Source organism: Xenopus tropicalis, chromosome 8 (assembly GCF_000004195.4).
Source record: "Xenopus tropicalis strain Nigerian chromosome 8, UCB_Xtro_10.0, whole genome shotgun sequence".
Lineage (NCBI taxonomy): Eukaryota > Metazoa > Chordata > Amphibia > Anura > Pipidae > Xenopus > Xenopus tropicalis.
Window position 1 is genome coordinate 70734119 of NC_030684.2, and position 26730 is coordinate 70760848.

Here is a 26730-nt window from a genome sequence, read left to right on the forward strand (position 1 = left end):
GGAGTATGTTAAAACAACAGAAACGGTATAATCAGGTGACCAAGAAGTAGAAACTTAAGGCTGGAAATTCCAGCTCAATCACTTTAGCTTTGATTTGTCTCAAATAAAGGAGAATTAGATCCTTTCTTTGGACCTTAAGAGTAATTTTGGGATTTGCGGGTCTCCACTGGACAGAGGCTAGAAGAATACAAATGATAAAAACCGTAAAGAATGGGGTTGTGTAGAGTCCTACCCACAGAATGTGGATTTATGTGAGTGTATGGCATGTGCAAGCCTAAATATATTAAGTAGTCCGGGCTTTTCACAATATTTTCCTTGCAGCACAGATGCAGCTCTCCAGCGGTATTCATTTAAACTGAAGTACCTGTGTGTTTGCACATACATCCTCATGAGCTGTATTTTTGTAGTGTTCCAGCCCTTGAATATACTTGAATACACTGGGAGGAGTTCACAGTGTTCTGCTTGCTTCCAAAAATAAAATCCATAATTATCCATAACATGCTGCCAAATACATGCACTGGTTATGCAGCTTTAGTGTCTTGTTATGTAATAGTTTCTGTCATTAAAAAAAGTATTTTTTTTTGCCCCGCCTAAACTATAAAATGGAGATAACTTTCTCTCACACTCTATACCTCCTATCCAAATTGATTCTTTGCACAGTAGGTTTCCCATTTACTTTACTTCAACATTGCTGCTCTGCTTTATATATTTTTATCTTTTAAACTTTTATTTTGGCAGCTTCTCTCCTACCTGCAGCCCCTCTGCCCCTCCCTTTTCTCACTTCCATATAGTCAGAGAGCAGCCACCTCTTTAGTCACTGACTCTCCTCCTCCTCCTCCTCCCAAAATACTCTATTAATGCTTAGCACTTCCTCCTACCTCCTCAGACTATGCATCAGTCTGGGCACTCGCTACCTCATCATCATGGTCCAGACACAGCCGAGGCATAAGCTCTCACGCTTTGGAAGTGTGTTGTCCTTGTCTGAGGGCAAGAAGCTGCGCAGCAGAGTATGGTGCGTGTTTATTAGTAGAACTGGTAAAGGATATAATGCTGCATATGTGTGTACATTTTTATGTGGAGATTTATATTGTTCTGTGTTTTATTTTAAATTTAGTTCACCATTTAATACCAATGGCAGAGGTATTCTGGCCTGGGTAAACAGTGTGCATTTAAAGGGGTTGTTCACCTTTTTTATTAACATTTAGTATGATGTAGAGAGTAATAGTCTAAAACAGTTTGCAGCTGATCTTCATTTTTTATTACAGGTATAGGACCTGTTATCCAGAATGCTTGGAACCTGGGGTTTTCTGGATAAGGGGTCCATTTGGATCTCCATACATTGTCTACTGAAATATCATTTGAACAATGATGAATTAAACCCAGTAGGATTATTACTTTCAATAAGGATTAAATATATCTTAGTACAAGGTATTGTTTATTATTATGCAATCCATTATACAGAAACCCGTTATCCAGAAAGCCCTGAATTATGGAAAGCCTGTCTCCCATAGACTCCATTTTAATCAAATAATTCAGATTTTTTAAATTGATTTTCTTTTTCTTTGTTATAGTTAAACAATACCTTGTATTTGTTCCCAACTAAGATATAATTAATCCTTTTTGGATGCAAAAAAAATCCTATTGGGTTTACTTAGGGTATGGAGGTCCAAATTACAGAAAGACCTCTTATCAGGAATACCCTTGGTCCCGAGCGTTCTGGATAACTGGTCCTATCCATTTAAAATGATTTGCTTACAATGAAGTCTATGGGGCATGGCCTTCCCGTAGCTTGGAACTTTCTGGATAACAAGTTTTTGGATAACAGACCCCATACTTGCATTTCTGGGTTTTTGTTTTTTTTTATTTCACTTTTTGTTCAGCCATTCACTAGTTTGGAATATGTGCAAATATCCAGTTGCTAAGGTTTAAATTACCTTAGCTGCCAGGGATTAGTTTGAATGATTGATGTATTTATAGGAGAGGACCCAAATAGAAAAATAGTAATTAGAAGTAACAGTAAAATTGTAGCCTCACAGAGCAATAGTTTTTAACTGCTGGGGTCAGTGACCTTCATTTGAAAGTTGGAAAGAGTCAGAAGACGACACACAATTCAAAAACTATGAATAATAAATAATGAAGTCCAATTGAAAAATAATAAATTGCCCATGCTATAACATACTAAAAGTTATCCACTTTACATATCAATATATGTATTTTTGCTTGTTATTTACTTGACACATTCCCATGCATTAGCCTGCTCCCTAACCCTTTTTGGCAACTTGGATTCATTAGTTAAGTAGTCCAGTGTGTATTTGCATTTATACCATCCTGCAAATAAGGCTTTAACAGTGAAGGGGTTGAACATGCTCAGGAAAATGAGCCCAGCTAAGGATAGTTCTTTGGTTTCACATGTATGATGGCCTCTGTAATGTTAAACATGCAAAGACGTGAATTAACAAAGTTAAAAATTTGATTTTTAGTTTGGCTCTCTTTTTTTTAGTTATTAACAAGGAGTTCATTTCTTTACTCTTGGCGACATATTATTAATATCTTTAAAAATTACCCCTTTATTGAAGTTAGATCCTCTCTGGTGCCTGTCTGTTTCAGATGAGTGATGTGTGTGTCATAATGGTCCCTGCCAAAAATATAGTAGAAGGTGGGTAGCCAATCGCAGCAATTCATTCACACAAGCAAAGTTATACTGCAGTTTCCTGAAGGTACTTCTTTCTGCTGGTTGGCTGACATCCTACAATTCAGTGTGCTGAGTGCTGCTCACTTTCCTGCAAAGCTTGGGAAAGCTGTGAGCAGGAAGTTGAACTGATGGGTGGAAGTAGTAGGGTTTTTGGAGAAATTTTTAGTAAATTAACATAAATATAAAATGTTTGTCTTTTTATTTAACAGTGTAAAACCATCCACTGTAGGTGAGCCTATATTTAGGCCAATATTATGTATAGCCTAGAATCTGGTATATGTTCGGATTTCAAAAACTAACCTGTGTTACCTATAATTTGGTGGGCCACTGTTGTTGGGCCCTATTAATCCACTTACACTGGCAATTGCCCTACTTAATACACATTTGTTTATTTTAGGGCTATATGCTAGAAAATACATTACATTACCAGACTAAAGGATATTTCCAAAATTCATTTCAAAATCAATACTTTAGTACTACTTCATTGTTAATGGACCCCTAATCACCACTTTAAGTATATGTTTGGAGAGAACACCAAATCTCTACTAAAAATGTTTTTTTTAAAAAAAAAATATTATTTTGATTTCCCAATACTTAAAGTCTAGATTAAATGTATACATGAAACGAAATTGTGAAGGTTCATGCAAAATTTACGGCAGGTAAAACAGCTCAAGTACCTGTTTATTTGAGAGGCAATTAATATTGCTCTTGTTTCAAAAGAGGAAGAATGCCTTATTTACAATGTAATAGAACAACATATTATATAACACCTTTCCTTATTTTGCAAGCTCTGAGATGCTAAAGCAGATATGCATTGTAAATGCTGGCAGTGGAGGCATGGGTGGATCAATTCAATTAATGTCAATAAGAAATGATTTATCTCATGAATTATCTATAAGGGAAATGGAACAGGATTTACATTTTTTTTGGCAAATTAAGCAAAAATCAGCAAATTAACATACATTGGATTAGTAAGAGTGACCCCCTTCCTTTGTTAAATGGAATTTTTTTTTAATTCTTTTTGCTGTATTTTTACAGGAGGGGAATTAGTCTGTGGGTGTTTTTAGAGAGCTTGAGGCAAAAGCAATCTGCATAACTCCCAACATTTGAAAAATTTAAAGGGGAAAAAAAGAAAAGAAAATGTTTGGCCACACCCATTCTTTTTTTTTTTTTTTAACAAAATGTGGCAGGTTAGTTAAAGTTTTAACTAATTCCCAGGGGTTTTGGGTCTCCTTTTATGTGTTATTACAGATTTGCTAAAAAAAAAAAAAAAAAGGTGAAAATGCCTACGGGAGGTGTTTGGAGGGTCTAAACAGGCATGAATGAGGTTATAAAATGTAAGAATAGGTTCCTAGCACTAAAGTAATTTATGATGCTGTACCTGCATCATGGTTCATTCAGTTTTTTGTAGTTACACTAATTGTGTAGAAACGAGGAACCTATATTTACATTTTCAAAAATCTCCTTTAGATCCCCTTTAAAGGGGTTGTTCACTTTCAATGTTCAGATCTTATTAAACCTCTAACAATGCTCTCCGCATGTCAGAAAATCCATTTTTTTAAATAAATTAAAAAGGCCACTGTAAAAACTACTTTTTATACTTGTTAAATCAGTCCTTCTGTCTGTCTGATCGGTTTTCTGAAGGGATGGGAGTGGCCTATTTTGAACCTGACACACTAAGAACTTCCTATATGCTTACATCATCACATCCAGATTTTGCTCTTACTTTTTTCCTATTGGACCAGTTCTTTGGTTGCTTGTACACTCTAACCAGTTGCATAAATTTGAAAGGTCATTGGTTATTCTCCCTTGCAATGGCATAGGCAAACAGACTCAGCATATCACAAACATACTGTTATGTTAGCTTTGCAGCACTCAGTCAGGAAGCAGTGTCAGACTGACAAGAGACACAGCCAATAGAAGACAAGTCTGCTGCCAGTACTATGTGTGACATCATAAAAAGAAGTAAAAACACAACTGTAGTGTTTATAGGGGTCACTGACTGGTTCACTGAGGTGAATATCTCTTCAGCTGCATATATTTTATTAACTATGTATATGGCAAAGATGGTTCTATTATTGTGAACTGTTAGATTTGTGAATGTTGTACAGAGGTGAACAACCCCTTTAACACTTGTTTTATTTATGGAATATGCTCCCTGTGCATGACCATTGCTGGAGATATGGGTTCTCCTAACTCACAAATCTGTTAATAGGCCAAGCTAGCAGTGCTGAATTATAATCCAGAGCTGCTTTAAGCATGGCCCCTCATTTACCCCCTCTCCTATCCTATTGGCACATGCACAGTACAGATAATAACCCCCTTTCCCAAACTATGTGAAATATAAGTAAATCAAAACAATTTTGGGGGACATCTTTAGATGTTACAGCAGTAATGTAGCCAGGTTTAAAAGTTGCAACATTTGTGTTGTGTAACCACTAAATATTTTGTAATATGCTTTGTCTATTACCTGCAAACTTTATTGCAAGCTCCTTTCTCAATCATGGATTTTTTACATAATAGCTTCCTTCGGGCCTGTCATGCAGGACAACTCTGTATAACAACTGGTATGTTGTTGGCTCATGAGATTCTTGTCTGTCCTCATTTTTTAGTTCTGCAACTCTTTTGAATATACTGCAAGATTACAGTGGCATTCCTAATCTGTTTCTTGGAGGATTGAATTTTAGTTGCAAAGAACATTAATCAGTCATTGACCTCATTGGCTGTATAAAAATACTGCCAGTTTATTTCTAGATACTTGCGCCATATTCAAGGGCTGTTGTAAGAGCAATATCAGTATGGAATCCCTTTTCCAAAAACCCATTATCCAGAAAGCTCAGAATTATAGGAAGGCCATCTTCCATAGAGTCCATTTGAAGCAAATCATTTTTTAAAAAAATATTTCTTTTTTGTCTGTAATAATATCATAGTTCTTTGTACTTGATACTAATTAAGGTGCATATTGGATTTATTTAATGTTTGAATGTATTATACGGATGGATTATACGTCCCATACCTGGATACAGAGAAAGATACTGGAGCAATAAGTAAAGACATATTGATTGAAGGAAATATATAGCAGGGCAAGGTTTAGCAAAGGTGAAACAGTGGGTTTTTAGATGCTTGGAAGCTGAATGAACAGTGGTTGCTTAATACATTTTCCGTCATAAACACTTCAGACATATTCAAATATATAACTTGTAAAATATACACATAGAATACACCAGAGCATTGAATATCCTAGACCTAGAAAGTATCATTTACCTCCTTTAAGGGTTGTGGAACAAATGAGACACATCCCAGAAAATGCTAATTCCCCTTTTGTATGTAGAGGCTAAAGGATCACAGAAGGAAGTGATACTACTTGTTACATTACCAGGAAGAACCTACTTCCCTTCTTAGAATAATGGCTAATGGCCTACATATTTTATTGAATAGTAACTGACATGAAAATTGACCACTTTCATTTTGGTATATCCTACTACCTTCCTTTCCCATTTATCTCCTCCCATTGCTGTTAGGAGTACTCCTCACCCTTTAATTGTTGTGACACACCCCCTGCACTGCAGTATTAATCCATGCTCCCTGATACCTTCTCACATAATGCTCCAGTCCTGCAGTTGTTTTTTTAACAATGGTGCACACACAGATCCGACCCAAACATGCTGACTTTGGAAGTGTGTTATCTTTATCAGGAAGCAAGAAGATTCAGAGCAAACTATGGTATGTACATAAATCAGACAGCTGTAAGTAAATGCAGAGCTGGCCACGTAATGTAGGCCTGTGAAATATTTTAGAAATATTGTTATTGGTGTTAAGGATCGTGTGTTTCTGCTCAGAGTGGGTCAGTATAAGAGTGTATAGGTTAATCCATGTAATTGTGAGAAAACATATATGTTTGTTGTTTGAAGGTAGTGAATAGGCTGCTATATTTGATTTTTACAAGAATACTAATGCTCCACTCCATTTAAAATGTCTGTAAGTTATGCACAAAAAATATAACTAAGTTTTTTTTTAGCCTGGATGTCTGTTATCAGTTTCAAGGGAAACAAACTACTTTAAATGTCAAATCTTATTTGTATTTAATACATCTATGTAGAACCGCACTCCCTTAAAGCATAGAAAGTTGTTCTTGGGACATATGTTACTCACTGCAAAAGCAGCATCCAGGGCATTTCCATAGAATCCACAGCACTGGCTCAAGGTGGCCAAGCAGCATAGTGCCCACAAGTAAAGTTTCTGGCTTCTCCAAGCCCTTTTCTCAAGCCATGAAGTAAATATAGCAATGATTGCCAACATAATCCCTGGTGAACGATTGTTCTATGTAAACCCTGTTGTAATTGTGATTTATAACAGTAAAAAAGGACATTAATGTACTGGTATTCTGAAGTTTTGGTGCATATTACTATTCTGTTATTGCTAGACTGCAACTCATTCTTCCTCATTCTCCAGCACCAGTGATGTGAGTTGGGATTCATCAACTGTTAGATAGATAATATCTGGGTGACTACATTCACAGGTTGTTCTGAATGATGTTCCTTCAGTACTTGAGGCTCATGTGATTATAACCTGATGACTTTCCTAGCTTCCTCAAATTTCACCCATGTTTCAGCTTTATATTTATATTTAAAAAGCTTCACAATATTGTAGGAGAGACATGTAATTAAAAATGGATTGTGTTAGTTATCAGTTAGGGTAGATTAGGGGCATAGCCATCCAGAAAGGTGACCTACGATTTCTGTTGGCAGCCCTGTTGATTGCAATATAAAAGTACTTCTGTCTATGATTTGTGCTGCAAAAAAACTTTTTACATGTGTGTGAAAAAGGCATATAAATCCATTAAGCCTACTTTTTTAATAGATGACAGTCAAACACAGCACAGAACTGTGGATAATAAGAACTTACTAAGTATGTCTTTGTGTATTCTGTCTTGCCTGGTTGTATCACTAAAAAATATATATATATCTTGTGACATGTTCCTAATAAAAGGCTTGCCAGCCGTTAATATATCAATATATTTTTATTTCAAAATTATTTTAAGAAATGTAAGATATTGGCTAGGAGTCAAGGTTTGCCCCCAAAGCATCTGAATGGTGAAAATCCTGGCTAATTATATATTTCTTTGGGTTTGGCTGTTCACAGTATTGTGTGTGTTCCCATACTCTGTTATTACAGCTAAATATAGCCAACAGACCACAGAAAACTGATACTGGTTTATGATTGCATCACAAGACAGTACAAATGCATTATTATTCTGTCCTGAATATTCAGTGAGGTATTACATAATCTGGGTTCAATACCAGTTTTTCTATCTCACTCTGTCCTTGTTATAACTTTGTTATTAACTACCCTCTTGGTACTTATAGCTGCTTTAGTTTTTAACCAGGCACCAAAATTTGTCTCTATTGCTTCTTAGTGAAGTGTTTTCAGTCAATTGACTGGAAAGCGACTGGAAACCAGTTTGTTTGACACAGTTTGTCCTAATTAACATTAATACAGACATAATAATTGTGCTTGTACATAAAGCTTCAGTAGTAAATCAGTACAACAGTGCATAAATACTTAAGATCACACAATAAAATTATCAAAACAACAATAATCAATATAAAAGGTAAAGATGACGTTCCTGTAAAATTGGTTCTGCCCCATCAATAGTCGCAGCACAACAGTGGTGGTAGTAGTAGGAAGTATGTGCTATGGTTTTTTACAGATATGAAGACAGTAGTACACAAGCTATTGGGTTGTGTCAGTAAACATTAAGCCTTTTACACTGTGGCACTACATTTATTTCTTGTTTTCTCTCTCTCTTTCTGCCATTCTTTTCATTCTCTTTTCATTCACACAATTTCTTATTCTTATGTCCTTGTCATTTTGTTACACCCCTCTATATAAACCATGTCACTATAAGTCTGACTGCTCCTTAATCCACTCTTTTTTACTGGTTGTATTGATTCATCAACTGTTAGATAGATAATATCTGGGTGACTACATTCACAGGTTGTTCTGAATGATGTTCCTTCAATACTTGAGGCTCAAATGATTATAACCTGATGACTTTCCTAGCTTCCTCAAATTTCACCCATGTTTCAGCTTTATATTTATATTTAAAAAGCTTCACAATATTGTAGGAGAGACATGTAATATAAAATGGATTGTGTTAGTTATCAGTTACTCTGATGTTACCTTACAAGGGGCAGACATATATAACCTGTATGGCTGTGCATGGGTCCAACCCTGGCATCAGCAGGCTAGATAGGGGAGTGTTGCTAGACGAAAGTTATTATTATGGGGACCCATATTCTGCACGGGGGCACTCTGCCATCCCTGTTCCTTGGCATATCACCCCTGTTACTCTGAGACTTCAAAGGGAAATATTTCCACTGTGTGTTTGTTTGAGATAAAGTGATTTCGTAAGTGTGATTTGCGGGTCGCAACAGAGGAGGGGCTTGCAGGGCAGTGGATCGAGTTTGGGTGGATATGGGCAGGGTATTGGCGTTGTGGGGTGTGACTGGGGTAGATTAGGGGCATAGCACTCCAGAAAAGTGACCTACGATTTCTGTTGGCAGCCCCATTGATTGCAATATAAAAGTACTTCTGTCTATGATTTGTGCTGCAAAAAAACTTTTTTTTCATTCACACAATTTGTGTCGTTACACTGATATTATGGAAAGCACAGGCATTTTGAATATAATACTGAATAATTCATATTTCATATAAAGGTTGTTCACCTTAAAATTATTTTTAATATAATGTAGACAGTGATTTGCTGAGACAATTTGCAGTTGGTCTTAATTTTTTTTATGTTTTGTGGTTCTCAGTTATTTAGGTTTCTGTTCAGCAGCTGTCCAGAATAGAAGGGGCCTGAATAGAAAGCCAAGTTAAAAAAAAAAAAAAAAAAGTAAGGCTACCAGGGTCAGTAACCCCCATTTGAAAGCTGGAAAAAGGGAGAAGAGTCCATTCCCTAACATACTAAAAGTTAACTTAAAGATGAACCACCCCTTTAATGAAAACTGTTTTCCAATATTTACTAACCCAGAGCAAAAGGGAGAGATCAGGAAAAGAAAATTGCATGGGCTCCATGTGATGTGTAGCAGCCTGTTTGGTGAGCTGCTGATGCATGTATGCTTTGGTCATGGAATGTTCACAGCCACAGCACTTGCATTATTACTGCAATGCACTACACTGACAGCTAAAGAGCTGAAGAAAGGCTTAGGTATAGAAACAGCAAAACCAGATGTTTTTTTTGTTTCCTTTCTTCCCTAATGCACCCATGAGCAAGGAACCAAGGCCACACTTAACATTGTCTCTAAAACTTAAATACGTTCCATTTAATTTAGTAGCAATTGTGATTTAAGTATTTTCTACCCTTATTCCAAGCTATTAAATCTTTTGTATCCGAAACATTACCCTCATTTATAATAAAGGCACATAGTTAACCCAAATGGGGCAATGACAAACAGCACTTCATTTTCAGCAGATGTCATTTTCGGTGCCGCATGTAAAGTGCAGTAACCCATAAAAACCCAAAAAGTGTTTGCTTTTAAACAGATGACCAGTAAATGCTACCTGCTGTTTGGTTGCCATAGGAGACTAGACCCATAGCAAACTTTGCACCATTTGTTACAGAATGCAATTATTTGCTTTCTCTGTGTAAAGCAAGTTACTAGCTTTCTCTTTCTTACACTATAGAACTTTTTTTAAATTTAATGTTGGCAATCTCTGTGATATGTGCACAGTTTCCTGGTTTAAAGACATTAAACCCTTGGGGCAATGACAGATGACGCTTCATTTGCAGCAGATGTCATTTTTGCTGCCGCATGTAAAGTATATTATATGTGCCAATTTTAATGTATTTATGACAAAGTGTATGTCATTGCCCCCAACTTGTTACCCCCTGGAACTATGAACATGCAAGATTATATACAAAAAACAAGCAATTACTAGTTCAAAAGGTAAAAAAGGCCCTTCCCCAAAGAGCTAACAATCTAATATGCTTTTGCATAACTTAAAACAATGTAGTTCTATATAAATATACCTATCATGGACTTTTGAGGATGAATAGCTCTGGCTGTTGTATGTTTCTTTTAAAATGTCTTTTTAAATTTTATCTCTGGTTGGTTGAACTCCCTCAAAGAGTAACAAGACTTATATCTTTGGACAATGTCGTCAGCAATAAATCATGGCTACTGTGGGCAAAAGAACGTCCCTGTTTTCTTCCTACCGGCTAAAATACAAATGGCCGGTGGCGAAATATACATGAAGTCTCTTTGAGAGGCAATTTAGGGCTACTTTTTTTTCCCACCAGAGATTTTTGCATTTTAGCTGGTGGCATTTGAATGAGATTAGTAGAGGCAATTAATTGTGGGCGATTAATCTTGTGTGTCAGTGCCCTTACAGCTTCTTCTATTGACTAAAAGAGCACAAAGCCGTGTGCAGTATCAATTCTGAAGTCTTATTCAGAGGTGCCTTGTAACATTAGACAAAAAAATTTGCTCTGCAGAGATTTTACAGAATTTTTCTAGTAAAACTCCAAGAGAAGTGTTATATATAAGTAATTATTAAACATATACACAAGATAATCACTGGGAACTTGGCTTTGTAGTGGCAAACTTGTAGATGTTTGTTGGAAAAACAGCATTCATGGGCTTTGATGTAAGAAGGGTTTAATTGACCTGCCTAATTATTTGGATTTAAGCAGCAGACTTGATCAAAACAATACAGAAGATTTACAGCAATCCTATTAAACTGTTGGCAGTGGAAACAGGTGTGGCTGGGACGAGATCCAAGCAATTGGCATTTGCTAAAAGGGTTGGGGAAGCATTTTATTGTTCGTAGTATGAGCTGTTTGTAGGCGAGTAATTTTAAAAAGTGTAAAGGATACTTTTTGGACTATTTTAATGCTTCTGCTGCTTCTTTTTCTCATAAGTATATTTTAGCATTTTTGAATATTGTTGTTTAAATGGCAGCCTTGCTATAAATTAGCTCAGCTTTGAGAAGCAGTTTTTATTTGTTATGCCCTTCTTCCATAGATGAGCTTACATATGCTGATTTGGCTTGCTTTGACTTATTTAGGTGGAATATATAATATTTATTGATAGATTTGAATTTCTTTTGGTAGGATTACTTGTCTATGCATGGTATTTGTAGACACACTTGTCATTTTACTCTCTCCTTCAGTTATGTCTATCCCCTCAGGGGTAAATATAACTTACCCTTTTTTCCACTTCAAAGTACACATACATTGACAAAAGCACTATAACAATTTCAGTTACTCACTGTTCGTTCTTTTATCACTTTTTATCTTTACATCTGTGATACACCCTTTATTATGCATTTGGATGTCGTCACAGTCCTCCCTCCGCCACAGCATTTAACTACAGTCCCTCCTCATTCCAACACAGTAATCACTTTGTCTTTTTATCTCCTCTCCTCTCTATTCCCAAACTATCATTTTCAGCACATGCTCTTTAACTGTTTGTTCTAATGGAAATACTTATTCTCCCAAGGACCAAATTAATTGGTTGGCGAGATACCATTCGCAAGATGGCAGGAGAAAAGGTCAGACCCACCCAGTCTCTGTTTGACATCAACTTCCAGTGTAAGTAATGAAACTGTATAATCTAATAACCATTTGTGTGTGATATGATGGTTGACCCAGAACCTCTGTGGCATGCAGGTTGACCTGCGGGTCAGTTGGGTTTGGGTGGCGTTATGGGGTGACTTGTTTTCCAACCAGCAATAATGTAAATCGCTTAAGGGAAAAAAATGTGTTACTTCAGGTTTCTGAGGCATTTGGAGGGGATTAGTTGCCCGTGAAAGAAGATTTGTCGCGAGTGACTAATTTCCTCCAGGGGACCATAAGTGCTCTGCTGGAACCTGTTGCCTTTCAAGACAAATACAATATAAACTTCTCTGCAGAATTATTTTATTTGCCTTATATAGACATACTTCACTGCTTAATTTAACTTTTTGCCATGATATAATCTTGGTTGATTGCAGGATAGTTTTTCCTAAATTGTTCAGTCTTGTGGACACAATAGAGAACTGAGTCTTTTTTTATAGAATGGTTCAGAACACAAGACTTAGTATTGATTATTATTACTAAGTGTCTATATCTAGGTCATTGTAAAGGTGTTCCCTGATATGAGAATAATAGACTGTAAGTTAGAATAGTATTGTTAGATGTGTTTTTAAAGGGTGGAGTTTAAATTGAGGCATCAAGAGTAATATAGGTATGGTAATAATGTCAAATAAATGGATAAGCTAGAATACCTATTAACAAAATGTTTTTGTCCCATGAGAACTATCCATTCACTTGGCTTGTATACTAGGCAGGTATAATGTGTGTGGTTCAGATGGAGGTGTGCTTCTTTGTCGCACCGACTGGCAGCCTTATCCAGCTTTTTGTGTGGACTGCTGTAAGTTGCTTACATGTTTTCTTTGCTTCAGCCCTGGCCTCTCAGGAACTGGACCTGAAGCAGATGGAGCTGGATTCTGCCGCTGCTAAACTGGACGAGCTGAAGAGGGACTTGGAAAACAGGAGGGAGACGGTAAAGAATAGCAATAAAGAGGTATATGCATAGTTTTACAAGCTTTTGTGGAGATTCCTGTACATTCATCTTTACAGACTGTTCCCTTTTTTTCCCCCCAGGGTTTGCAAGTTTCTTCCCAACAGACATCCAGCTCCTCTCTCTCCCCTGCTCTGACACGCCGGGCCCATTCCTCTTCTGCACTCAATGCAACACCTTCACTTATTTCTCTGAAGCCTCGCCTATCGGAGTCCTCATTGAGCACAGCATCATCACATGCTATCAGCTCCAGCTCTTCTGTTCCTTCCATTTCCATCAGTTCCACAGTTATTACTTCCCCCTCAATGGCCCGTAGGTCTATCCCTACAGAGAGCGTAGAACCCTACCTTACTTTAAATTCTCAGATCCCTTTGGGCCGTCCCTCCTCACCTCGCCATCAGTATTATGACCGCCCCCACACAGTTTCTACACGGCTGTCTTCCAGTTCATATGATTATGCCCTGGGACCTAGGACAGCTTCTCCTAGTCTTGAAGGACATTCAGGAGCAATGTATTCAGACTGGGGTTCATTACAAAGACGAGGTTATGAAGCCCCTCATGGATACACTTCCAGGTTTCCAGGTAATTCTAGCTAGTTTTCCCTTTAACTTTACCAACATGGGAGTGGATAATTACAAACCGAAAGATGAATAGGAAAAATAAGAAAATATACCCACAGAAATCTACCCTCAGAATGGATTTACTTTGTGGTTGTGTTCCTGGTGAGACTTATTGTTAACCAATGGGAATCAGTCTTTCTTGTGTTTGCACTGATCAGCAGATAAAGGGCTTCATTTTTTTTTATTATTATTTATATAGCATCATCAATTCACACAGCGTTTTACAGAATAAAGGGGTACATATAGACAATTCACAGAAAATGGTTTACACTAGGGGGAGGGCCCTGCTCGCAAGAGCTTACATTCTAAAAGGGAGGGCGGCTGAGACACTAGGTCAGGGTAACTAGCATGGCGTTAGAGTTCATGTTGGTGTGTAAAGTGACAGTAAGGTGAAAACCAGTGGTTAGTGAGTGTATGTGGGAAGATTAGGGGTGCTCAGTGGGTAATCTCATTTTTGTGGGTTTAGGTTATAGGCTAAAATTCAATAGATTGACTTACACCATTAGAAAAACACAAGGCTGTGTTATTTTATTGACTTATAATTACTGAATGTATTGTTTAATTATTTTTATCTTAATATTTGTTACAACCCTAGATGATGTCGGTTCTCCAAGGCGTCGGCAGCAGCAGCAGCGCAGTTGGAATGAGTCTGACCTAGATGTGGCATATGACAAGAAAACACCACAGGGAAGTAAGTAAAAATTTGCAAAACTAGCCAAATTAGACACATGTTTCTCTGTGAGACGTTGTTACAAATGCAACAACCTCTAATGTCTTATACAACAGGAGCAGATCATGGTATTGCTCAAAGCTTGCCAATAGTGAAGGCCTGGAAGGAGAGTAGTCTGGACCCAGCATCAATAAGCAAGGTAAGCACTAGACCTATGACAGATCCTCAGCTTTTAATCCTGCTGTTATTGTTTTTTATTGTGTGGTTTTTTTTTGAATACTTGGTATTACTAAATTTTAAACTTAAGTGAAGCTTTATATGCAACAGTGTCATTTAGACTATGCTGAGATGTGGCTATGCACAGGCCATGAAAAAGCCTGTGTGATATTACTGCACCTACAGGCAAAGTTTTGGCCTGGGTGCGGACACATTGAGCAGATTTCAGTGCAAAATTGCATTTTCTTGCATTACTGTGATGAAACTTGCAAAAAGCACGCATTTCCAGGCCAATCTCCACACTAGGGGAAGATTAACAAATGTTTGATTTTTTATTTTTTTTTTACAGTTCGAGTTTTTTGTGGTAAAAAAAAAAAATTGAATTATGGTTCAAAAACTCAACTTAAGTTAGTAAAGACGATGTAAAAGATAACATCAGAGGCACACAAAAATAAGTGAAAGAATGCTGCTAGAGAAAAAGAGTTAAAGGAAAACTATACCCCCAAACAATGTAGGTCTCTATAAAAATATATTGCATAAACAAGCTCATATGTAAAAACCTACTTCATCTAAATAAACCATTTTCATAAAAATATACTTTTTTAGTAGTATGTGCTATTGGGTAATTCTAAATAAAAAATTGCCATTTTAAGAATTAAGGGCCGCCTCCTGGGATCATAGGATTTACAGTGCACACAAAGACGGCAAGGTTCACATACATGCTAAGCCACGTCAGCCAATGATTGGACCGAGTTCTGCCTTTTGCCGCTACACTACTTCCTGTTACAGTTAAAGCTGCATTATTTCTGGTCATGTGATCTCTGAGGGAGCACACAGCCCATCACTAAATGGTGGATCAAGTGAAAGTATGGAAAAGGACAATATTTAGATTCTTTAATAGATCACTTAACATAATATAAACTATCTGTTGGTTAAGTATTAATTCTGCGGGTATAGTTTCACTTTAAGAGACTGCAGACAAACAAGGAAAGTTAATGGGTATAGGAAAGTCACCGACAATAAAGGAGTTAAATGCAATTTTATTTCATCAAAGAACTCATAATTAATAATCTTTGTAATTTTTTTAAACTCATGTACTTTAATGGTCCAGTGGAAGATATGTGATTTTTTTTTTTAATGTGGTGATTAATTTCTTAATTGTGCTGAACAGTTCTGTAACAGTTTGTTTGACTCTTAGGGTGATTCCTCCTCTTCAACACTTCCTCGTGGCTACAAGTTCTCTGCAGGAGCTGAGCCAAGTTTTCAAGCTGTGGAACCTGGATGGAGGGCAGGGACTGGTTCTCTGCCCCGATCCATTCTAGCCCAACAGCCAATCTCCCGTATCCAAGTTCCACCCCAGGAAGGCAAAGGACAACCTCACAGACCTCTTCCTCTATCTATGATCTGCCGCCTGCAAAATGCATTGTGGGAGCACCAGGCTCCAACTCTTTCATATGGCATGTCTCCTGCACCAACTGTACCTACTGCAGTTTCAATGCCCCCTGTACCATCTGTACCTTTACCAGTGGTTCCAGAATGGGAGTTGCCTGCTGTCACTCCAGTGCCTCCTCCAGCAAACGAAGAAGTTCCCCGTCCTCTAAGTCCCACACGTCTTCAGCCAAACCTGCCTCCCTCAATGGCTGAGGTGCAAAAAGTTCTGGAGGACATACCTCGCCCTTTAAGAAGAAGAGGTTCCCAGGAACTCACAACACAAGCTCAACCCCTGCCATCCCATCGACGCCAGTATCGCCAGATAATGGGACGACTTTTTGGAAGGCCTACACCTAAACAAAGCTCTGCTCCTGAGCAAACAAAAGCTGAGGATAAACTTCAGGGGTCTGCAGTCAAATCTATTATTTCTCCTAAAGAGCCACCATTAGAAGAGGATTTGAACAATAAAATTGACCCCATCCCTGAGGAATTCAGGACAGATGAGAAGCCTATGCCTGATGATAAACTGTGTGTTATAATGGAGGCATCAGAGTCCCGGGTTGGTGCATCTGCCCCAGTGCCAGGAGATGTGGAATTTAAAGTACCACTGGTTATCAGTGGCAGTCAGAACTTGGTGAGTAAATTTAATAATAATGAGATTGCTCAAACAGTGACATGAAAATGGTTTAGTACAGGGCAAGTTTCATTTGAACATTACTAAAAGAAAATAAAAGCAAGAGAACCTAGTACAAATAATCTTATAGGAATGAGGGAAACATATTGGATAAAAAAAAAAAGCTTAAATCTTTTTCTTCTAACGTAGGGACTTCGTTCAGCACTGAAGGGTCAAGGTTCACCCCAGAGGCAGCGCCCCCCTCATGCCAGACTGGACCCCCTTATTTTACTTCTGGATGCAGCACTCACAGGGGAAATGGATGTGGTGAACCAGGCTCTTAAAGAGGTATGGTCTTTTCAGTGTTGTCTAATGGCTGAACAACAGAGCTTTTGTAGTTGCTGTTGTGATGAGGCAACTGAATTATTATTCTTTGATTTGCTTACAGTTTTCTGCTGTTTGCTTTTTAAATGGGAATTGTGTTCTATAATAGCAAGTTTATTAGAGCTCGTTTAATCAATATGATAGTTGTTTAAAACCAAATAGAATCTGTAATACATCAGGCATAAGACCATGTTAAGGTGCTAAAATATAGGGTAATGGCACATGGGTACACTGGTAGCACTTTGTCACCACAATGTATCACTCAATGTGAGGTGTACAAATGCTACAAATTTTCCTCCAGAGTGAATGGACAACAATGTGCTTTTTCCTATCTAGTGAAAGGAATGTTTGAAAATGCAGGACTAATCGTGGGACCACTTGACAATATTCTGTGGATACCAGAGTATCCATGGTGGGAACCTATAGACGTAAGTGCTCCTAACACCATAGGTGGGAACCTAAGGAGCACTCTCCTGAAAATATAAGGTTTTATTACTTGCCATAGCTATAGCAGTATGTATGCCTGTCTTTGGTTTTTCTTTAACAAGTGTTCTGAGGTATTCAAATGTAAAACTAAATAAACTCACCCAGTTCTATAAAGTCTTGGAATGTGCCTTTTATAATCACTTTTCAATGTGCAACTATATTTTAAGTATAGTGTGATTATTTTTACAATCAATAGACCACTCTTCTAATTAACCTATTCTTATAGGTAAATGATCCAAGCCAGCCAAATGAGGAGGGAATAACTGCTCTTCACAATGCTATCTGTGGAGCCAACTATAACATTGTTAACCTGCTTGTTAGCAATGGAGCCAATGTAAATGCTGAAGACAGCCATGGATGGTAAGAAAGTGTGGAGGGAGAGGTCAAAGAAATGTGAGACAAAGAAAAAAAGGCAATAGATAAACATTTGCCTTAGATGACACATTATCCTAGTTTTGAACTTTCTCTTCTCATTAATGTATTGTCTTTCAGGACTCCCCTTCACTGTGCTGCCTCCTGTAATGACCTCCAGATATGCCTACTTTTGGTACGTCATGGTGCAGCCATTTTTGCAACCACTCACAGCGATGGAAGCCTTGCTGTGGAAAAATGTGATCCTTACAGGGAAGGGTACCAAGAATGTGTAAACTACCTTACTAGTAAGTCCTATTAAAATGGGAGAAAACAGTTTCTCTTAGTTTTACCCAGTTCTATTCTGTCTGCCTCTCTGCTTCCAATTAACCTTTTAATGCAGTTGTATTTATCAATTTGTTTTTGCAGATGTAGGACAATGCATGGGAGAAGCACAGAGTGGAGTGGTGTATGCTTTGTGGGATTACAGTGCAGAATTTGCTGATGAACTTTCTTTGAAGGAAGGGGACACAGTTACTGTCCTAAGGAAAGATGGAGAGGGTGGATCTTGGTGGTGGGCATCTCTGTGTGGTCGGGAAGGCTATGTTCCTCGCAACTATTTTGGGGTAAGTGAAATATAGAGTAGAGTATATACTTGAAATTGTACTGCCATCATCTAGATGAAATAACCTTGTTGCTCCCTACTCTACTTGCTTTTGTGAGAAATGATTTGTTTTACTTTATTCTGTTGTAAATACTTAGTAAAGCACTGGCCATTTTGCACAAATAAAGTTCTCTGCATGTTTACATTTATTAATTTGCATGAGAACTGGTGCTTAAACTGTACTAGTGTCTATATACTCTAGAACAGTGCTGTCCAACTTCTATGGAAGCCAGTTTTGACCACTCCCCTTTCTTAAACTACACACACTTTAAACCACACCCGTGTAATCACATGACTATATCCATATTAATAGTGGCAGTACAGCAAAAACCTGCCATACTCTGCCTTCCCTACCCTGCCTGTGTGTGCCATACTCTACCTGCCCTACGCTGCCTGTGTGCCATACTCTGCCTGCCCTATGCTATCTGTGTGTGCCATACTCTGCCTGCCCTACCCTGCCTGTGTGTGCCATACTCTGCCTGGCCTATGTGCCATACTCTGCCTGCCCTATGCTATCTGTGTGTGCCATACTCTGCCTGCCCTACCCTGCCTGTGTGTGCCATACTCTGCCTGCCCTATGCTGCCTATGTGTGCCATACTCTGCCTGCCCTATGCTACCTGTGTGTGCCATACTCTGCCTGCCCTACCCTGCCTGTGTGTGCCATATCCTGCTTGCCCTATGTTGCCTGTGTGTGCCATACTCTGCCTGTCCTATGCTGCCTCTGTGTATGGCACATACAGGCAGCATAGGGCAGGCAGAGTATGGCACACACAGGCAGCATAGGGCAGGCAGAGTATGACACACACACAGACAGCATACAGTTGCACAATGGTGGCACTGCTCCTACAGTCTGCACAATAACTATATATTAAAAAAAACTTTTTAATTGCAGTACCACCTCAGTATATATTCTTTTTATATTGTGCAGGATTTATTTATGGGTTTCTACTGCTCCTACAGTCTGAGGTGTGAACAGGTGAACAATGTGGGGCTCACAGTCTGAGCCTGAGGTGTGAACAATGCAGAGGGTGGGTGTGAACAATGCAGAGGGTGAACAATGTAGGGATTACATTGTTCACACAGGGGATTACATTTTTAAACAATACAGGGGGGTTTACAGCCTGAATCTGAGGTGTGAGCAATGCAGGGGGCCAGTTAATCTCAGTACTGATACCATTAAGTTTAAACAAAGGTAAGCCATCAAAGCAGCCAGACAGGTGGGGGGCCACAGAAAGGTGGGCTGCTTGTTGGACAGCACTGCTCTAGAAAAACATAGTAGAATGTTATCTTCAATAGCTAAGCAATAACATTGGAACCAAGTACCAGCTAGACACTGTAATACCTCATATATTACTCAGTAAGAAAAGTTCTGCAAAATAGTTACAGGTATAGGTTCTATTATCAGGAATACTTAGGACCTGGGGTTTCCAGAGAAGGGGGTTTCCATAATTTAGATCACATACCTTAAAGGGGTTGTTCACCTTTGAGTAAACGTTTAGTATGATGTAGAGAGTAATATTCTGAGAAAATTTGCAATTGGTCTTCATTATTTATTATTTGTAGTTTTTTAGTTATTTCATATTCAGTTCAGGAGCTCTCCAGTTTGAAGGTTTAGCAGCGATTTGGTTGCTAGAATCCAAGTTACCTTAGCAACCAGAGGTTTGGATGAGAGGCTGGGATATGAATAGGGGAGGGGCTGAGGAGAAAAGAATGTTACTAAAAGTAACGATCACAATAAAACTGTAGCCTCACAGAGCAATAGTTTTTTTTGGCTGCTGGGGTCAACGACCCCCCATTTGAAAGCTGCAAGGAGTTGGAAGAAGAAGGCAAATAGTTCAAAAACTATAACAAGTAAATAACAAAGGCCAATTGAAAAGTTGCTTAGAATTGGCCACTCTGTAACATACTAAAAGTTAACTTAAAAGGGAACCACCCCTTTAAAGGGGATCTAAAACTCAAAAAATGAATTGGTGTAAACTCATTCTGAGCCATTCTCTGAACACTTTTGCAATTTACATTCTTTCTCTATTTGTTCATGGTTCAAAGTGGTATCAGCTGGTTTTAAACCATTTTACTTGCTAGACAGGCTTTAGCTCAACAGTTGTTTGAAGGCCAAGAGTGTCAGTGACTCTGTCTACCTTCTGGATTCAGTTAACCCTTGGACTTCAGATTGATAAAAGCCTTCTAATATCAGTCTAAAAATGCAAATATCTCAGATTCCATGGAAATAGAAAATGTATGTAAATTGCAAAAATGCCCAGAAAAGTAGCTTGAGTAAGTTCAATTTATTTATTTATTTTTTAAGTCTACTAAAAAACATTTAAACATTGAGAAACCCCAATAAGATTGTTTTGCCACTAATATGGATTCATGCAGCTTAGTTACCATCAGGTACTGTTCTAAAGAAAATCGTTTGAAGAAAAAAAATAAAAATATTTGCTTAAAATTGACTCTATGTGAGATGGCCTTACTGTAATTTGGAGTAATGCCATTTTGTTATAGGTAAAGGTATGGAACAAAATGGAGCTTGTGGGTGGGAAATTATACTTGTCAACCCCTGCTTCCGTGTGAGTTGCCTGGTTTTATGACCTCTTCCCCCACACTCCCTAACATTTGGTACCCCCTGTGATTACACCTTTTAGTTCTCCTTTAAACTGCTACCACATTACAGAATTCTAACTTTTGAAGTGAATGGCTTCTTAGTGGGCTTTTATACCTCATGAACTGTATGGCACATACTGATGTAATGATATATAGTCTTTTTTAGCTACAAGTTGCTGTCTCTAGCTACTTTAACACAGGCACTGGCTGCTCTTTCTGTTCTGAGACCATTTTTTTGTCATTTTTGCAGACCCTGTTTCTGACTTTATGTGCATTTTTCTTGTTTTATAGCTATACCCAAGAGTTCGCCCTACGCGTAGTCCCAAGTGATGTTACAACAGCAGTGAATTTCAACTAACCTTGATGTAATTTGCACTCATCAGATGCCCATTTTGTATTTCTGTGCATACAACTAGCCAATGCATTGTCTAATTCATGCCACTTTGTGTAATGCGTTTTTTTTTTCTTGTTTGTTTTTTTAACCAAACCCATAGTAAGTGACTCAGTGTATGCCATCTGGTACACTATGTGTGCTTGATAGTATTATGTGTATTGTAGGTAGCTGTTGTATGGAAGAGAATTTTGCATTTCGTATAACAATGTATTAGCTGTGGGAATTGTGGGAATGTTAAGCTTTTGTTATTTGTCTTTGTATAAACACTATTTTATAATAAAATAATTAAAATCAGACAATGTTTCAAATGTGTACCAAGAATCATCATTAGATGATTGTTGAATATCCAGTCCTTATTTCAGTTTTTAATAGTGCTTTGGCTTATTTCATTTTCCAGAAAAAAAACTGAATTATATAAACAAGGAAACGATTATTATATAATCTCTCTATCCTATTTGATTTATCAGTAATTTAGACTTAATTCTACCACATACTGTATATGTCTGTTTTCTAGAAAATGTAAATGCTTTAAGAATTTGTGACATCATACAATGAAAATTTTCTAAATGCACATACTCATCATGTTTAGTCCGCAATTTTCTAGAACACTTAATAGAACTGCCCCTAAAAGCCCTGGAAACTGTATTTTGTTAGTAGGGATTTTTTGGTAACTGTGACCCCTGTTCACTCTAGGTCAGGGGTGTCAAACTTAATCACATAAGGGGGCCGAAATCTAAAACACAGGCTAAGTCGCGGGCCAAATTTTGTATTAATATACTTAGTAAGATACTAAGAGCTTTATTTATCACAATGTGTAAAAAGTGGAGTAAGACATTACCGGTGATGTTGCTCATAGCAGCCAAAAGATGCTTTGCTACTGTTGAAATCTGATTACTGATTGGAGCACCGACTGCCCCATTGCCGCGTGTAGAATTCGATCGTTTGGCCTACATGCCTCCCCGATATCGCCCACCCGTAGGCGATGGCCGTGTATGGCCAGCTTTAGTAACTATGTGAGGAAAATGGAAATTGATCAGGCTGGATGGTCAGATACACTCACTCAAGGGCCACATAAAACAGCCAGGTGGGCTGGATTTGGCCCCCGGGCCTTGTGTTTGACATATATGCTCTAGGTCCGATGTGGTCCCCGATCCGACTGGATTTTTTACACGGGCTGATAAGATGCCGAATCAGTCCAAGGGACCAATATCGGCAGCTATAATCGGCCCGTGTATGGGGACCTTAAGACTAAGGGGTATATTTATAATGCTCCAATCAGTAATCAGATTTCAACAGTAGCAAAGCATCTTTTGGCTGCTATGAGCAACATCACCAGTAATGTCTTACACCACTTTTTACACATTGTGATAAATAAATCTCTTAGTATCTTACTAAGTATATTAATAAAAAATTTGGCCCGCAACTTAGCCTGTGTTTTAGATTTCGGCCCCCTTATGTGATTGTTTGACACCCCTGCTCTAGGTTGTGTGCTATAGTGCTGCAACATGTTGCTTGCGAGTCACTAGCTAGAGACCATTGCTCTAAACTTTTGAGTAAATATAACAAGTCTATAGTGCTATAAACAAAGACTCAAAATTCACCAGTAAATATGGGATCTGGATGCACTTTTCCCAGAGCTACAGTTCGAAGGAAAAAAAAATAATATGGAAAAGATGAAGCACACACTTTGCAGATGAACAACCATGAACAACCAGTGTAAAGAATAAGTAAACATTTACAAAAAAAAATACTTTGTACGAGGGATCGCGTTATGTGTTTAGTGCTCCACAGAACTTAAAGGGACAGTATACCCCTTTTCAACATTAGCTGAATAAACAGAGCTTGTGCTGAACATACTTGGCTTCTTAGCAAGTGAAGGAATACAGGGTTATGGGAGATAGCTCTTAGTACAAGTTGATCCAGGGACTGGTCCGATTGCCATCTTGGAGTCAGGAAGGATTTTTTTCCCCTCTGCAGAAAATTATAGAGGCTTCAGATGGTTTTTTTTGTCTTCCTCTGGTTCAACTAGCAGTTAGGCAGGTTATATATAGGCATTATGGTTGAACATGATGGACGTACGTCTTTTTTCAACCTAACTTACTATGTTACTTTTTACCTGTTGGTTTAATTAAGACATATCTATGTTATTTCTTGCACTAAACAAGAACATGAAGCTTGTTTCATTCAGCACTTCCTGATTTCAAAGAACTTCAAAGGAGCTGATAAAACTAATTTCCTTCCTAAATCTAAATTTCATTTAGGGCTGTGGCAGACGGGGAGACTAGACACCCGCAACAAATCTCCCTTGTTGCGGGCGACTTAGTCTCCCCAAAATACCATCCCACCGGCGAGTATATAAATCGCCGGTGGAATGGCATACACGGCGCCACTATTTTCGGAGGGGGGTTGCCTTGAGAGGAAACTTCAGCATTTTTGGGGAAATCGTGGCACCGTGTATGCCATCCCACCAGCGATTTACATTTTCGCCAGTGGGATGGCATTTTGGGGAGATTAGTCGCCCGCGACAAGGGAAGTTTGTCGTGGGCGACTAAGCTCCCCGTGTGCCACAGCCCTTAAAGGCTGCTGCTTAGAGAAGGGAGGGGTTTGTTTGTTTAAAGGTAGATATAGGGTGCTCTGAACAAATTGCCGTGTTTATAAAGGAAGGGGGGGGGGTGTTCAGTGAACATTGCCCAACTTTCAACAGAATGCTTTATAATGGCAAAAAAATAGGAAAATATGTATTTTTGTAAACTTCATCAATAGACAGAATGTAATTTCAACACAAGTGATATCTGATAAAAACTGATTCCATGGCTTGCTAAAGATTTCATGCACTGAGAATAATCTAGAACTGAGGTTATTTTCTTATAAATCTGCCATTGCAGTGTAAAGCAGATGTCTTTTAAAATTTTAAATTGCAACATGTCAACCCAAAAAATAATATTTTTCCTAATAAAAGAAAACAATTTTAAGCAACTTTCCAATGTGAATTTATTTCAAATTATTTGTGCTTTAAAAGTTATTTGTTGCAAAAATAAGTTTCCTCCGGAAAAAGTGGCCTGTGGGGATGCTGCCTTGTTTCATATGCCATGTTTAATATGCTGCCATGGTTTCATATGCCAGAGCCAGGGCAGGGAATAGAATAGGATAGGCAAACACTGCTATTAATGGCAATAATATATATATAAATAATGAATGAAATGAATATATATCGCAAAGTTGCTTAGAGTTATGTTTCCTTTTATAAGTCAAAAATATTTTTTTTAGGTTGAAATGTGCTTTAAGCAATGATAGTTTGTCCTCACTTGGGATGAAGGAGGATATAATGTCACTACATACAAAAATGAATCCATTTTAAATTATAAAGTACTGTACATAGGATCTGTTATCCAGAATGCTCGGGCTCAAGGTTATTCCGGATAAGGGGTCTTTCCAATTCGGATCTCCATACCTTGAATCTACTAAAAAATCAATAAAACATTAATTAAACCCAATAGAGTTGTTTTACATCCAATAAGGATTAATTATATCTTAGTTGGTATCAAGTACAAGGTATTGTTTTATTATTACAGAGAAAAAGGAAATGCATTAAAATTGAGTCTATGGGAGACAGGCTTTCCGGATAACGGATCCCACACCTGTACTATGTATAAAGTACTGAAACTGTGCGCACCAAAGCATATTTGATACAGGCATTAACAAGCAATAAAGTCCTTTATGAAACTTACTGGATTAACCCACGCATACTAACATACACACCCTACTTTGTACACACAGACATAACCTAATTATCTAGTGACTGAATATGGTGGAAAGGGAAATGGGCAAAGAGCTGCAGTCTGTAATCTCCTTTGTCCTACTTTGAAGGTGAGAGCTGGCAGATATCTTTATCGGCTCAGGTGTCAAACTGCATTCCTGAAGGCCAGAACAATGCAGACACCGCCTGCGCAAGCAGTCATTATGACGAATCTTAGAATGCAGTGTAAAACCGATGATTCAGTTGTATTGTATAATAACAACATAAATGCACCACCTGTAAATTCACCCAGAAACGATAATAAAATGTTTGAAAGCCCATTTGTGTGTTTCAACATACACACTGTACCAGACCGCAGGGCAAGGATTAGCTACAGAGCTGTTAAACCTTTCCCAGTCAACAAAACAGGATGAACTTATTCTTTGCAGTAGTTAACCCTATCACAACTGTGCAATTCAAAGCCATACCTCCCAACTGTCCCGATTTTTTGTCACGATTTTAACAGCTCAGGCCACAGTCCCGGATTCTTATTGAAAAGTCCCTCACTTGCCTCTCCTGCACTGAATGCAAAGGACAGTGGGACACAGGAAGATTAGTCGCCCGTGATAAATATTTGTTATTGCGGGCAACTAATCTCCCCAAAATGCCATCCCACTGGCAAGAATGTAGTGAAGATTTATCGCGGGCAACTAATCTCCCCGCATGCCACTGCCCTAAAAAAGATACATTGTTGTTCAAAGTTAATTAAATAAGTAGATTTTTGACAGAGAGCCCAGAATACTTAACAGTAAACACCTACACTTAGATACAATAGTAACTAATAAGATAAACAGGTCTCTTAAGAGAACTGAGACTTACAGCTTAAAGGGAAATTTCGCCTTTTTAGCAAAACTGCAATAACATATAAAACAAGTCCCCAAACTTTAAATAACAAAGAGAAGAGATCAATGTAGAGCTCTTTCAGAGGTGGATGGATTTTCACTTGTAAAGCTGGCCATACGCTATAAGAGTCACTTGTTTGGAGAGGTCACCAAATGACCGGATTTTTTTTCTGATATGCCCACCACGATTTCCCCCGAAATTGCAGAAGTTTCCTCTCAAGGCAACTTCCACGATTTCGGGGAAATCATGGCGCCGCATATGCCATCCCACCAGTGATTTACATTCTCGCCAATGGGATGGCATTTCGGGGAGATTAGTCACCCGCGACATGGGACATTTGTCGTGGGCGACTAATCTCCCCGTGTGCCACAGCCCTTACACTATAACGTTTATTATAGCA

General features: G+C 38.2%; 1 protein-coding gene across 3 annotated transcripts in view; it reads left to right on the plus strand.

Annotated features, from left to right (window-relative positions):
• The window catches only part of ppp1r13l (protein phosphatase 1 regulatory subunit 13 like), a 32706-nt gene extending 10719 nt beyond the window's left edge, over positions 1–21987 (plus strand). Inside the window, exons 1-12 of one of the 3 annotated variants that reach the window (XM_031890509.1) lie at positions 905–1012; positions 12199–12290; positions 13142–13242; positions 13344–13842; positions 14476–14571; positions 14667–14749; positions 15965–16831; positions 17021–17158; positions 17907–18040; positions 18173–18339; positions 18461–18657; positions 21589–21987. In XM_031890509.1, coding sequence (XP_031746369.1) covers positions 924–1012; positions 12199–12290; positions 13142–13242; positions 13344–13842; positions 14476–14571; positions 14667–14749; positions 15965–16831; positions 17021–17158; positions 17907–18040; positions 18173–18339; positions 18461–18657; positions 21589–21627 — 2502 coding nt within the window. In that variant the 5' untranslated portion in view covers positions 905–923 and the 3' untranslated portion in view covers positions 21628–21987. 3 annotated transcript variants of the gene reach the window in all.
• Positions 21988–26730: the final 4743 nt, after the last annotated feature.